At 43.1% G+C, this 16,060-nt stretch overlaps 1 protein-coding gene across 2 annotated transcripts in view; it reads left to right on the forward strand.

The window, feature by feature from the left end:
- The window catches only part of ARL5C (ADP ribosylation factor like GTPase 5C), a 232,498-nt gene that overhangs the window by 155,775 nt on the left and 60,663 nt on the right, over positions 1–16,060 (forward strand). For both annotated transcript variants that reach the window (XM_044055293.1, XM_044055295.1), the window contains exons 3-4: positions 1–146; positions 2,391–2,474. The exon at positions 1–146 is cut by the window's left edge and continues 2 nt beyond it. In XM_044055293.1, the coding sequence (XP_043911228.1) occupies positions 1–146; positions 2,391–2,474 (230 nt within the window). The remainder of the gene's footprint in view (positions 147–2,390; positions 2,475–16,060) is intronic.

The raw sequence follows: 16,060 nt of genomic DNA on the forward strand, positions 1-16,060 counted from the left end.
TGATGAATGAAGTAGTACACACATCCCCTACCATTGGCAGTAACGTCGAAGAAATTGTGGTGCGCAACACTCATTTCCTGATGTGGGATATTGGCGGCCAGGAAACACTACGCTCTGCGTGGAATGCATACTATTCTAATACAGAGGTACATACATGCAGTATTTTTTTTCTGTGCAGACTTTTAGTATACCGTATACTGAAGGGAACTTAGTTTTCCAAACTATTTTATTGCAAAGTACGACACCTCAGGATGGTTATTTTTGCAGGAGAGCAGGCTCTCTCTCTTGACCCCTCACTACTAGCATATTAAAACTTTGAGCTAGAGTTGCAGTATGCTGTCTGACTTCCTCTTTGTTGTGAACGTGATTCGTAGGCCCGTTTACCAAATGGATGACAAACAAATGTGTTTGTCAAGTGAATGGCAAAGGTCTGTCTTTAAATGAATAAATTATGTAAAGCTCCTTACATATGCAGTGCAAGTGTAGTATTTTAAGAGGCTTTATTACTGCGTTCTTGTAGGTATTTGGTAAAGCAAGAGTTTTCAGTGTGTACTGTATATTTTCATGAGTACATTATGAACATAGTAAAATATACACCTTAAGAGGCAAGCAGCCTTACTGCCTTGCTAAGTATTCAGTATGCAAATTTCATTTTCACTTGTGTGCGGTAGGTGTGAAACTGCTGCCGTAGGAGGTCAGGGTGTGCTGAACCAGTAGGCAGTGTTTTTGCAAGAAAATGAGAAGACGTATGCGTAATGTGTTGATGAAAGGCACAAGGCATTTGTAGATTGAAAATCATATTGCTGCAATGAGGAGCATAGTAGGCAGTTTAGACGGGCAGAGGCTTACATCACTGACACCTGTTAAAACTGATCTATCAAGGTATTAGCACTCTGCTTTCTAAGCAGTAACACATCCACTGATTTGAACATCTGCATTTTCAGAGATTGAAAGCATGCTTGCTGCGTAGTATGAAGTAAGACCTACGTATGCACAATAAGTAAAACCTGCAGATAGTAGTCCAGCATTTTGACTAGGCACCCCTGTGTGTTTTCATCTGTAACGAGCAGGGTTTATTTTCTGACTGTTTTTCTACTCCATCCGTTTTCAGGCAGCAGTTGACGTGGAGAGTATGAAATGTAGTTTGCACAAGTTGTTTATGCACGGCGATCTTAACCTGCATCCCACAACCTCCAAAACAGCTGTTCATCACACATGCTGGGTGTGTCCTTAGTCCAGTTACTACTGATGAAGGCTGACCTACCATGTTTGTGCCTTTTTATGCATTAAACTTCAGCATTTTGTTCTTTTCTTGTGTATAGAGTTTACTCTGTGCATGTGCTAAAATACAGAAGAAAGCTGCTGGCTTTTCCTGAGGGGAAAAAATATTCACTCATTTACGTGGTACTGAGGTGGTCTCATAAACAGCACCCATTCATTTTCCAAAGGATGTGTAGGAAAAGTTGTACATGCAGGTTTCTGGCCTACAGATAGCCACTTGCATCACTAGCTTTCCAAGGGTATATGTACAGAGTCGGTAATTACATTATGCATCCAAGCAGCATTTAATGTATTCTGAGGTGTAACCATATCTGGAAGCAGTAATAACTTGAAGGAAACGATTGCATGTTTAACAGCACAACAGTTGCGGGCTAATATCTGGCTTTACTGCTTGTAAATAACTGCTGTAGGTTATATTGTAGGTTTCAGTAGTATGTATAACTGCACTTGTGTATGCTTCCCCCCCCGTGAAACTACAGCGACCCAGTACTTGTAATCTGATCACAAGAAATAAATCCGTATGTTCATACTTGTGTACTAGTCTAGCTATCCTTGTGGTCAGTTCTAAGCCTGGCCCAATGCTTCTGAAATGTGAGAATCAAAACCTGTCTGTGAGGTAAACACCTTAACCCTTACGCCATCTGCTACTTGAGGATAGATTACATACCTTATTTCATGGCATAGAAATCTGTTCATAAAAACATTGTGAATTTATTTTGTTCTCTTAGAGCAACACAATGAAAATGTACTAGAGAGAGCTTAGAGGGCATTGGTACCAAATGTTGTAGGGCACTTTTGCAAGAGTGCTTCTTGGCGTTTCCCCAAGGAGAGATGTCTCTGGCACAACACACTGGGAGAAGGTATTGTGGCAAATTTTGGATGTGGTATTTCTCAGCTTGTCTGGAAAAGCACAAGGATTCTACCACATAAGTTGCATGTTGTTGTAGAGACGGGAAAGTCTGGCCATCTCTACATGGCTTACCACTGTCATGGTCCTTGCTAGAACAAGTGGTTTAGAAAGCAATGAATCATAACATTAACAATTTACTGCGTCTTGCTAATGTATAAGCTTTATGGCATATTCATTGTCTCTCCCTTTTTTTCTCCAGTTTGTTATTTTGGTTGTTGACAGCACTGACCGGGAAAGGTTGACACTGACAAAGGAGGAACTTTACAAGATGCTTGCACACGAGGTGAGGCCCCGTCCCATGCTGTTATCATTCTGTTTTTTCAATATATTCCGTAGGGTATCAGATGCCTTAAATAGGCATAGATGTGTACATGAAGAAGGGATGTGTTTAAGATTAAATTTTCAGTGTAGGAGATGGGGAGAAAGTAAATTGATGTGTATTAACAATTTAAAGTAGATTTTAAGGGGTGTTTTGAATAGTATTTTAAAATAAATTAATTTGAATGCCATATCATGCAAATTTGAATGTACAAAACTGTTTCAGATAACTCTGGAAGCTCATGTGTGTAACCGGTCCCAGTTTGAACAGTCTGCTTAAATGATTTCATAATCTGCTGAATCAGACAAATGCATACCAGTAGACCCTTTGCAACGGTTATTGTACTTGTAAAGGGGGGACATTGTATGCAACATAAATTTGCAAGCTTTTTACCAGAAGCAGTCAGACAAGTTCATTATTTGGCTGAAGTGTTGTGCTTGTACATGACTTGTAGGAATTGTATGTTACTTTAATCTTCATTGTCTCTGTATTGTTTTGTAATCCTTTTAACAGCTGTGGTATGTTGTCCCTCGTCTGAGGCTGAAATTGGAAATAACTGACCAGTGCTCCACCCTGGTAAATAAATTCAATAAATAAATAGGTCAAGGAAGGCAGCCACATTACTGCTATTCATGTCCAAAGACCAGTACTTGGACTAAAGCTGTTTTTTTTTTATTACATGACTCTGTCAGAAGCCTTTTTATTGAACTGAAGGTTGACTTAATTCAAGAACTGGTATCTGAATAAATGATACTGAAATGTTTGGCCCTTGGATTCAGGACTTATACAGGCCTGAAGCCGAACCATTCATCTGTCATACCCTTTGTGCTGTGCAGAAAGCTCCAGGAGATTGGGAGGAGGGATAATTCGTAGGGGAAATAAAGTGATGGATGTCCACTGCCAAACTGGCCACCCTTCACTTTGCCTGTGAGATGTGATTCTTAAAACACTTTTGCTATGCATCTCAATTGGATAGTGATAAGCAGGTGTCTGGCATAGCATGGCTTTGGAAGTCCATTGGTGCTGTAGGTCTGGAATATGTCCACTAGGTAATCAGCACTGGTTCAGACATTCCCTTCTCTGCCAGGGTGTAGTCAACCATGCTTCCCTCTGAATGCCCGAAATGGACTCCTGCAAAGCCTTGTTGGACATGCTGCCCGTCAGATCCTCACCGGTTTCCAACCCAGACACGGTAGAAGAATCTGGCAAAACAACCGGGTGAGCCTCCAGGTGCATAATAATCACAGGAGAAACTCCTGTCAGAGGCTGGACAATGGAAGATTCTGGTCTTACCCTGTGCACCTTCTTCCCTGATGGCTGACCCTCGGGGCAGGAAGTTCCATCCATAGTATCTGCAGCAAGAAGCTTAACAAGCTGGTGCTCAAGATACAAGGAAAGGGAATAAAGCCTACTATGAAGAGTTTTGGGGACCAAATGCCTGACAAATTGAACAAGACATATGGTCGTGAGCAGCACCTAGGCAAAAGGCACTTATCCTGCCGGTCTTTATGGAGAATCAGTCTCCCATACTGGCATTTACCCTTCCTGGATGACATTAACACAGGAAAGTCAACAAACAGAAAAACTAGGGGGAAAAAATAGATGGAAGTAACAGACAGACTATTAAACGGCATTCTGACTGGTGGCAAAAAAGTTCTAAGGATGGTACACCTGAACATCACCTTTATGCCGTATCCCATGCAAGGAGTGTGCAGGTGACGTTCAACGTACCTTAAAGCAGTGGTAGACTTTGGTAGACTGGCCGGATGGTGGGCTTCATGGCAGGGATTCCCATTTGTAGGGAATACTGCAGCGGTGAATGTACCAACATCAGTAGTGAAAATGTCTTGCGGTGATGCAGTGAAGCAGTAGAGCACATTCTAACGAGTAGACCTGGTGGGGCTTGCCAGTAAGATTCCCATTATTGGCCTATTTAGGTTCATAGGTGTGTACTAGGCTAAATGGCCCTGGAGCCTTTACAAGCCTAGCCTGTAGGATTACCCTGGCATCATGCCACCTGACCTTGGTTCCGAGTTCCTCTGTCGAGTAGACCCACTGGAGTGATCCCCAGGGTGAATTTTCTGTTTCCCATCCACTCATCAAGATTCCTCTTGAAGAGGGCCAGTGAGGTGCTCTGTTTGACATGTATGGGAAGCCTGTTACATAGCATGGGCAGTCTCTGGGTTATGAACTTGTCCCTCCAGCATGTTCTGTTGATTGTGGTAATGAGGCTCAGGTCTCTGGAGCATGTGGTGCAGAGGGATTGGGATTTCTTTAGATGTAGCATTTCTAACAGAGCTGGGTCAGACATGGCTTTGTAAGTCAAGCAGAGATCGCCTCTAAGTAGGCGATATGAGACTGAGAATAGTTGGAGTGAGTCTGTCCATATAGGACAAGTGTTTAAGGCTTAGGATCCTCTTTGTGAGGTACTTTTATGGCCTCTCCAATTGTTGCAGGTGTCTAATAAGGTACATGCCAAATGGGACATTGTACTCGATGATTCGCATGATTCGCCTAATGAGTGAAGAGTAACAGGAGACCTCGACCTCTTTCTTCCTGGATGCAAAACGTTTAGTAATGAGATGTGCCACATAGAAGGACTTTCTGACCACAGTGGCAATGTGGTGGTCAAAAGAGAGATTGCTGTCAACCTGCGTTTCTAGATCTCTCATAATGCCTTCTCTGTTCAGTGGACTATCATCATTGTGGTAATTCAAGGGAACCGGGTTTTTCCCAAAGGGGATGAATACACATTTTTTGGCATTGAGCTTAAGGCTATGGTTCTGGCACCAGTCTTTGGTCTCATTGAGGCCTTTCTGCATGATGTCAGCATCACTCTGGGAGTTAATAATAGCTCCTAGCTTGCAATCGTCTGCAAACTTTGTCAGCCAGAGTCCCTTTGTGTTGGCCTGGACGTCAGAGAAGTAGATGCCAAACAGGAGAGAGGACCCAGGACTGAACCCTGTGGGGCGCCACTCGTGACTGGTCGGCAGTTTATTTGATTTTTAGAATGTTCATGTTGTGATTTGAATTCTAGCCTTAAAGATGATGATGTTTAGAGGTGCAAATTGGTGGATGACCCAAACTTGGGTTCTCTTCCATGCCATCCTGCAGCAGTGAAGCTGTTCTTGAATTTACTTTTTTTTTTATACCAGCAGGAGTGGTATGTTCACAGGAGGGGCTGTGAACAAGGATTCTTGATGGTATCCTGTTACTTGGGATAGGTTTGGCAGAAGAAGCATATGCACAATGTAAAATATTTATAAATCCCCATCTGTGTACACGAGTGTTGCATGTATTGGACACTGTCGAATGACAGCAATATGTAAAGTAATAGGTGCTCCTTTTCTTGCCCCCCCCCCCCCAAACTTTAATCTTCTCCATTTCTGTAGTATCAGTTTTCTTGATAGCTACTGTTAGCTGTCTTTCATTGCTGATAAACATAAGGAGGTGTTTTTCTGTTTAGTACCTTGGTTTGCGTAAATGATGCTAAAACTGCTGCCTCATGCTGAGTTTTTTTGCCTGATCTTTCCCTTGTATTCTTGCCTTTTAGCTCCTCAGCTTTACTTCTAATTAGCTGGGATTATATCCCAAACTTAGCATGGGTATTCTGCAGTTGTTCAGCCACATACTGTATGCAAGTGCAACAAACTCCAGTCCAAGTGTGTGACTTTTCATCAGTGAAAACTACTCTATTCAGAAATGGTGGGGTTAAAAATTCAATATTTATACAGAAGACCAGTCAGTAAAAAAAAAATAAAAATGCTTTGTAATGAAGAACAATGAAACAGAAAAGCACTTTGTAACAAGCAGTACAGGAAGGCTTAGGTAGTACGATATGATCCCTTTTGGGATATTTTTGTGTAGATTTTAGCGAGCTCTGTGTTATGATTGAATTCTAGTTAATTAACAGAACATTTTTGAAAATACTGACCAGCTAATCTGCTAATAATAAAAATAATGCATTCTGACCTTTAAAAGCAGTTTTTAGTTGTAATGTTATAACAAAAAGGACATCCTGCCAGACTTTTATTTAGTAAGATGCTGCTAATAATGCTAAGAATAGCTGCAGACAGTATGTGTTCCGAAATACCCCTTCCTCCATAGTTTTATGTACTGCAGACTTAATTTTGTAGCATTATCTTATCCTCAGTCAATTTTTGTGATTCACCCAAGGAATTTGAAGTGCTGAATGTTACAGATCAGAGTCCAGATTTAACAAGGGTTCGAGTTTGGTCATTGCTACCCCCTACAGTGTCTCATCCTTGAGTTGAGAAGCTGCTGCCTTCCTGGAATGCACAAAGCAGATTGGCATAGTGTATACAGTGTGTTTGTAAAACTGGTTAGAAGCAGCAAGAGTGTTGCATAGTTGGAGCTTGTAGGTTATTTCCTCTGGCCTTAAATGACTTATGTTGCTGAAAAAACTGTTTTGTCCAAAGTGAGAAGGGGAGAGGTCTTAGGATCAACCCAGGGAGCATCCTGCTGCTAACAGGAGTCTGGTCAAAAGAAGACTGAGACTGTTTTATCTGACAGTCTTTGACTATTCAGATAGCTAGAAAGCCCATTAGTGAGTATATATTGGGGCAAGTTCGAACATTAACTCGTAATCTGCCATATCGGATTCATGCATACTAGTAGACCCTTTGCAATGGTTGTTGTGCCTTTAAAGGGGGAACAATGTGTGCAACATAAACGTGCAAGCTTTTACCAGATGCAGACAGACAAACTCATTATTTGTCTGAAGTGTTGTGCGTGTTACATGATGTGTAGGAGTTTACTTCCACTTGAACTCCGTATTCGTGCTGATGTCCTTCAAGGATGCATCTGCAGTCCTAACAAATGGGTTGCCTGCCTCAGGCAGCCCTTCGGTCGGCCGGATTCCAAAGTCTGGGTCTGGCCTCGGCTGATGTCGCACTTCACCCGACGTCATAGCTGCTGTTAATTGGGTATAAAGGCATCAGCCGACGCCATTTTCCCCAGTCTTTCTTGCCGCGTGGCGCCCGAAGCAGAAGCTGTTCGCAAGTGCCGGTCGGTCAGAACCAGAGATTGCTACTACCGAAGACTTCTAAAAAGATAAGTACCCCGTTGGGGACTCTTTCTTGCCTCAGCCGATGTCAGAAAAAGTGAATAACTGTTTAACTTGTGGGAAACAAATACCTCATAAAGATTTCCACTCTTACTGCCTACCTTGTTTAGGCCCAGACCACGACGTAGCAGCTTGTCTAGCCTGTGCTTCCTTCAACCGACGGACACTTAGACGTCGGTCGGAGTTTGCAGAGGAGTTTTTCGCGGCTGAAACCGAGTCCGCGGTTCTTCCTTCGGCCGAAAGTATTCCTCCTACCACCGAGGCCTCATCCAGCATGGCTGAATCTGCTACTGAAATTCCACCTGCTCTTACAGGTTCTCAGGACTTATCAGATACTATCCCTTTAGATATATCTACTCCTGCACGTGGAGCTGCTAGGCCCCCTGCATCCATGTCAATTAAGGCTTTTGCCAGGGCTAAAGCAGCTAAATCAACAAAGACCGTGCCTGCTAAAACCCCCTCTCACAGGCCTAGCTCTAGTACTCAAATGCTTAGTCTAGCAGAGGATCTCATTTCTTTGATCAGGGGATCCCAGCCTCGCCCTGACAGGGCCTCTCACCCCCCTCCTGAGAAGAGGCCTAGAGCAGAGCCCCCTGAGCCAGTTTCTACAGATTACTCCTCTGATGATTCAGAAAATACAAATCCTCCAGAAGGCCCTTATTCTCCATATGAGGACTCTGATGCAGAAGACTCCATTCCTTCTGCCTCTCCTCCTGAGGAATTTTCTTTTGGGGAAACCTTGCATGCTATGAGAGAACAATTTCAATGGCAGGGCCAGGATTTTTCAGACTCTAGGAAAAGGCTTAGGACCTTTTTACATTTGCCACAGCATAGGCCTTTAGCCATTCCTCCAGTACTTACAGTTGTGGATGATGCATTTAATGATGCTTGTATTGCTCCTGACTCTCTTCCTCCGGCCCCTGCTAAGCCCGACAGATACTACAGGGTTCCGGACACACATTACCACTTGTATAAGGCTCCTATTGCAGATCCTGAAACTATTTCACAGGGCCCCAAAGCTGTAGCAGTTGCCTCTGCCAAAAACCCTCCCTCTGAAAGAGAATCTAGGGCATTAGAGAGATGGGGTAAAAAAGTTTATACTTCTGCTACTCTTTCGGCTAGGGCCTTAAACTGTCAATTCCACATGATTCAGTATCAGGAATTTATGTTAGATCAGCTAACTAAAAAACTGTCCTCGCCTGAACCTTTAGACCGCAAGTCCCTTCAGGAATTGGTACATAACACTCAGCAGGTCAGTAATCATTCCTTAAAATGCGGCTATGATGCACTGGAGGCTTCCTTTAGATCAGCTATGACTGGTACAGTGATCAGAAGGCATGCATGGTTAAAAGAGCAATCCTTACCAGACCATGTAAAGTCAAAGCTCCTATGTGCTCCCATGGAAAAACACAGTTTGTTTGGCTCCCCTGCACAGCAAGTGTTGAAGAAGGTGGAAGAAAAAGCGAAATCTGTCCAGACAGTCAAGGATTTCTTACAGGTCCAGCCTCCGAGGTTTAGTAGGAACTGGCCTTCCAAGAATTCGTCCTTTCCAGACACCACCAGAGCACAGAGAGGCAGGAATAGGCGCCCAAGAGGCAGAGGTCAATCCAGAGGTGCCTACAAGGGACGTCAGTGGCAGCCTAACAACCAGAGAAGTACTGCCACAGATCCAGCCACTACCACTTCCACAGGACAATCACAGTGACTTGACTCTGAAACCGCCTACCAGGGAACAACTAGAAGCACCCTTAGGCGGAAAGCTAGCCTTATTTTCAGTAAACTGGCATTACATTACAGGAGACAAATGGATTTTACAGACAATAGACAAAGGTTACAGGTTTCACTTCCATACTCTACCAAGGAAGAGAGGAATGCCAAACCTACCTCCAAACCAAAAGACAAACGCTCTAGAACAAATAGACCACTTACTAAGGATGAGAGCTATAGAAAAGGTACCATCTATGGAACAAGGACAAGGATTTTACTCCAGACTTTTCCTGGTGCCAAGAAAGGAAGAACAATGGAGACCTATTCTCGACCTGTCCGCTCTGAACACATATATCTCATTGTTCCAAAATTCAAGATGCTGACCCTACAGCAACTTCTTCCCATGCTGGGCAAGGAGTCTTGGCTGGTAACTCTAGATCTCAAGGAGGCATACCTGCACGTCCCCATACGACCAAATTGCAGAAGATACCTCAGATTTCTTGCAGGATCAGAGCATTATCAATTCTCAGCATTGCCTTTTGGCTTATCTACTGCGCCCAGAGTATTCACGAAATGCCTGGCATCAGTAATTGCTCATTGCAGGCTTCAGGGAATTCAAATTTATCCATACCTGGACGACTGCCTGTTACAAGCGGACAACAAAAACAAATTAACAAAAGATTTGAGAAAGGTTATTCACCTATTGCAAGCCCTGGGATACACAGTCAACATAAAAAAGTCAAGACTGATACCATCCCAAAGGATAACCTTCTTGGGTGCAGAACTGGACACATCAAACCAAATGGCATTCCTCACAGCAGAAAAGCAGAAGCACCTACCACTCTATTTCATGGCATTAACAACGCAGAACCAGCTTACAGCAAGGAAAGTCCTGCAAGCCCTGGGTTACATGGCATCCTGCATAATATTGATTCCACATGCCAGACTACATATGAGGAAGTTGCAATGGTACCTAAGGAATTTATGGTCTCAGCACAAGCACAGCCTAGAAACCCAAATTCCAATAATTCCATGCCTGAAGCAAGAATTCCGGTGGTGGGCTCAGGCCTGTCAATTGAACAAAGGACTGCCCTTCCACAGCCCTCACCCAAGCCAGACTATCACCATGGACGCCTCAGACCTCGGTTGGGGGGCACACATGGTGGACAAGTGCATACAAGGCTTATGGACTCAAGACCAACTGAACCTACACATAAATCAAAAAGAGATGCTGGCAGTAAAGCAGGCAATTCAGACATTCAGACCGTTCAACAGGGTCATTTGCTGATAAGGACGGACAACACCACAGTTATGTGGTATATCAACAAACAGGGAGGCACACATTCATATCCTCTCTGCCGGATGGCAATGGACCTCTGGAATGTGGCCTTGAACCTCAACATTCAGCTCCAGGCAATATTTGTGCCAGGAAAAGAAAATATACTAGCAGACATCTTAAGCAGAACTACCACGGATGCCCACGAATGGATGCTGCATCCAGACATCTTCAAATCCATTACAAGGAAATGGGGACTACCAGAAATAGACCTATTCGCATCCCCACACAACCACCAATTGAAAAAATTCTGCACAAGGGCATACCACCCACTTGCTTGGAAGGTGGACTCCCTATCTTTCAGTTTGGAAAACCTGACAGCATATGCATTCCCACCTCTTCCTTTGATGCACAAAGTGCTACTGAAGATCAAAGAAGATCACCCAAGGATCATCCTGATAGCTCCAGACTGGCCGAGGCAGCATTGGTACCCACTACTGAGGAGTATGTCTCGGGAACACGCATGGCCTCTACCCCTAGTTCCTTTACTGCTAACACAGAACAACTTCAAAATCCTGCATCCGAACTTGAAAACACTGCAGCTAGCTGCTTGGAACATTGCATAAGACAAAATAACCCAGATTTATCTCAAAGGGTTAAAGACATTATCTTGGAGGCTCGAAGACCCTCAACAAGAAAAACTTATTCAGCAAAATGGAAAAGATATCTCATTTGGAGTGCAGCAAAAGGAGAAAATGTATCACTGGCAAACATAGCTAACATCCTGGAATATTTAGCAGAGCTTTTCCACAATGGCCTGTCCTACTCCTCCATTAAGATTCATGCATCAGCAATTTCAGCAGAATACAACATGGATCCTCCAGTCTTTTCTCATCCTCTACTCAGGCAGTTCCTGAGAGGAATTAAAAATGTAAAGCCACCAAGGAAGCCACCATTGCCTACATGGGACTTGAACTTTGTGTTAGAAAAGTTGACTCTTCCCCCTTTTGAACCAGCAGCAACAGCAGAATTACAGTACTTATCTTGGAAAACTGCTTTTCTGCTTGCAATCACTTCAGCAAGAAGGGTTTCTGAATTACAGGCATTAATGGCAGTACAGCCCTTCCTTATCTTCCATCAGGATAGAGTGTCCATGAGAACTAATCCTACTTTTATGCCAAAGGTGGTTTCCAGGGTATCATTAAACCAAGCAATCTACCTACCTACATTCTTCCCCAACCCACAGAACAGGGGGGAAAGACTACTACATACCTTGGATGTGCATAGGCAATTGCGCTACTACCTGGACAGAACCAAGAACAATAGAAAAACTGACCAGCTTCTGGTAGCATATGCAACAGGAATGGAAGGAAAAGCAATTTCAAAACAGACGATCTCAAAATGGATAGGAAATTGCATTAGATTTTGTTACTCTTATCATGGAAAGACAACTCCAGAAAACATCAGACCTCACTCCACAAGGGCTACAGCCACTACTACAGCTTTTTAACGAGGAGTGGCTGCCAAAGACATTTTAGAGGCTGCTACTTGGAGCTCCGTGCATACATTTGCCAAGCATTATAATCTACCTTTATACTCCAGATCCCGAGCAGGTTTTGCCACTGCTGTTTTGCAAGGGATCTTAACTACACCATAATCTTCTTAGTACCTCCTCGGCCAGTTTGGCTATGGTATTCTACCCATTTGTTAGGACTGCAGATGCATCCTTGAAGGACATAGTACAGTTTTGTACCTACCATAAATGTAGATGTCCGAGAGGTATGCATCTGCAGTCAGGATTACCCACCCTCCTTCCCCTCTGTGGTACTCCTAGGGTATTTGCCCATCTTGTAGCTAGCTGGGGGAATCTATTATGGTGTATTTGTTTGTATATATGTATATACATGTTTATTTTTATTTGCTCTCTTTTGTTTGGAACCATTTGCCTTTATCCAAATTTAGCCTTCCTAGAGGGCACCTGGCATCTGGGGCAAGAAACACTGAGGAAAATGGCGTCGGCTGATGCCTTTATACCCAATTAACAGCAGCTATGACGTCGGGTGAAGTGTGACATCAGCCGAAGCCAGACCCAGACTTTGGAATCCGGCCGACCGAAGGGCTGCCTGAGGCAGGACAATTTGTTAGGACTACAGATGCATACCTCTCGGACATCTACATTTATGGTAGGTACAAAACTGTACTTTTTGTAATCCGTGGAATAGCTGTGATGTGTTGTCCATGGGCTGAAAGAAATTGGTCCGAACTGGTCAGTGATCTACCCTGGTGAATGCATTCAGTGCATAAATAAGTCTAGGATGACAGCCACATTGTACAGTGTGCTGTTCATGTCCAAAGGACAGCGCCTGGATTAAACTTGTATTTTTATGACCTTGTCCGAAGCTCTTTTGTTGAACTGAAAGTAGATTTAATTCAAGAAAGTCTACTACCTGAGTGGGTAATATTGCCATACTTAGGCTCTTGGGTTCAGGACTGAGACAGGCCTGAGCAGAATACCTGGTATGTCCTATCCTTTATACTGTGAAGCAGGCCTTTCGGGGGGGGGGGGGGGAGTGATAAGTTGATAATTATAGGGAAATATAACGTAGGGTGTCAGTATTCATTTGTTGTGCATTGCAGATCTCCAGCATAGCATGCCTTTGTTGGAAATCCATTGGTGCCTGTAAGTCTGGAATACTTTTTTGGACAGGATAGGTTCATGATGATCACTGAGTAACCCGAACTGGTTAAGGCATTCCATTCTTTGCCAGGAGAGTTGCTGGAGTAGGGCTGCTCAACTTGCTAATGGCACACACTGATGGAAAGCTGCAGGTTCCATTTTGACAGTGCTGTTTATTAAGAGGCTGGAGGGTCTAGTCTTTTTTACAGGGAGCTGTGATTGGAGACTAGGAGCTATTTTCTGACAGTGTACTTTGTTGAAGTTCATAGTCTCGTTTCAGTGAAAGGAGGCAGAGTACCCATCGATGAACCCCAGTCACTGCTAAGGTGTGATAGAGAAGAGGTTGGATATGTATGAGGGTGCACTTCCCTGCATTAAACGTACACTGGTAGAGGCTTCTTTGCCACCAAAGAAGCTTGTGGATGTTTTTGGAGAAGGGGGAACCAGTCTGATCCCCTTCAAGGCAGAGTAGAGTAAGAGGTCAATGAGTGCTGACGCATGTGTGTTGCAGGAGTTAGAAAGGGGAGCTCAGTCCACTTGGGCGGATTCCATACTTTGTAGAGAATAGGTGGATGGCCCAGACCTTCCTTGGCTTCTCTTCCATGGCCTGCTGCAACAGTGACGGTATTGTTCAACTTGCATTGCATGTACTTGCATCAGGAGATGTATTTCCAGAGCAGGGCTTTGAACAGAGATCCTCTGTGATGGCCTTCTGCTTGGTGTAGTGATGGCCTAAGGGGCTTACGTGCGGTATAAATGATTCATAAATCCTATCCAAGTACTCTGGTGTGGCATGGACCGGACACTGTCCAACGACAGTAGATAATGACCGCTGCTTTTCTCTCTTATCCCACTGGCCCCTTTAATCTCTTCTATTTCTGTAACAACAGGTTTCCTAATAACTGCTCTTTGCTATCTTTTATGGCTGCTAAACATAAGGAGGTCTTTTATTAGTCCGTTGGTTTGTGTAACTGACGCTAAAATTGATGCTTGCGCCCGTATCCTCAGCTTTGTTTTTCTACTTTTCCTGGTTTGGAGTGTGTTCTTGTAAGTGCAGCAAACTCCAGTCTCAGTGTGTGATGTATCCGATTAAAAGAAATTATGTTTGAAACTACTCAGTTCAGAAACAGAGGGAGTAAATGACCGTCCGGGGAAAATGTCTTGTCATGATAAGCAGTGAAACAGAAGCACGCATTCTTAAAAGTAAAACAGGAAGAGCTAGCTTAAGATTCCCTTTATTGACATTTTTATGTGATTTTTAAAATGTTCAGTGTTATGGTTGAGTAATAGTTACTTGAATACATTTTGAAAATGCTGACAAGCTGAGCTGCTAATAATAAATAATGCAAAATGAACATCCTCTCAGACTTGTATAAAATGCTGCTAAATAATGCTGCTAATAATGCTAAGAAATACATTCCTGGAGACAGTAAGTGCTCAGAAATGCTCCTTTTTCCTCCACAGTTTTATGTCCCACAGACTTAATTTTGAAATATTAGCCCCAATCACTTTTTTGTCATTTGCCAAGAAACTGAAAGAGCTGACTGTAACAGATCGGAGTCCAGATTCAAAAAGGCTTCAGGTTCTCTCACTGCTGCCCTATGATGTCAGAAAACAGACACCTGATTTTTAAATGCACATAACAGGTTGGCAAAGTATATGCAGTGTGTTTGAAAAACTGTTGAGAAACAGCAGGAACTTCACATAATTGGAAATTGCAGGTTATGTCTTCTGGCCTTGTGTGAGCTATGTTGCTGAAAAGCCAGTCTTGGACAGAGTGAGAAGGGGACAGGTCTGAGGATCGACCCAAGGAGCACCCTGCTGCTAACTGGAGTCAAGTCAGAAGAAAACAGACTGGTGTATCTGACCATCATTGACCATTTAGATAGTTCTAGAAGCCCACAAATTAGTGTATATCTGGGCCAAGTTAGAGCAGTCCGCTTAAATGAACTCCTGCTGTGCTGAGCCAGATTCATGCATACAAGTTGACCCTTTGCAATAGTTATTGTACATGTAAAGGGGGACAGTGTATGCTACATAAAATTGCAAGCTTTCTACCAGATGCAGTCTGATAAATTCATTATTTGACTGAAATGGTGTGCTTGTACATGAAGTGTAAGAATTTTGTGTTGCACAGAATGAAAGTATATCTGTACTGTTTGTTTTTTTTTTTTATAAGCTGTGGTGTGCTGTCCCTGGACTGAGACTGAAATTGTTCAGAGCTGATCAGTGCTGTACCCTGGTAAATAAATTCAGTAAGTAAATAAATAAGTATAGGTTTAGGAAGGCTGGCACACTATGCACACTGCTGTTGATGTCCAAAGACCAGTTCCTGAATCTCACCTTTCAATCTATTCATGCAAAACATCTGGACAAAGCCAAAACTAATGGGGGTGGGGAGGGGAACAAAGGCCCAAAAAGTTGGGACAGATTTTCAGTATTGCCATTATAAACTTTGCAACTTCCTTTGTTAGCATACATTTTCTGAAGTTTATGAAGTTTGAAACTCCAAAATGTCTGTCATTTGGTGATTTCAATCCTTAATAATTTGCATGAAAACTATCAGTTTTATGAGGAACAGACCAAAAATATGATGCAAAAGTGTGGACTTTCTGCAAAAGTGTGGACAGTTGAGAGGTGTGGCCTGGAATAAAACCTGTGTTTTTATTTTATGATCTTGTATGAAGCCTTCTTGTTGAGCTGAAAGTAGACCTGATACAAGGAAGTCCACTATTTGAACAAGCAATATTGTGACATTTTGGCCCTTTGATTCAGGAGGGATATATTCCATGAAGCTGAGTTGT

Source organism: Protopterus annectens, chromosome 13.part0 (genome assembly GCF_019279795.1).
Source record: "Protopterus annectens isolate FY-2018-M chromosome 13.part0, PAN1.0, whole genome shotgun sequence".
Lineage (NCBI taxonomy): Eukaryota > Metazoa > Chordata > Ceratodontiformes > Protopteridae > Protopterus > Protopterus annectens.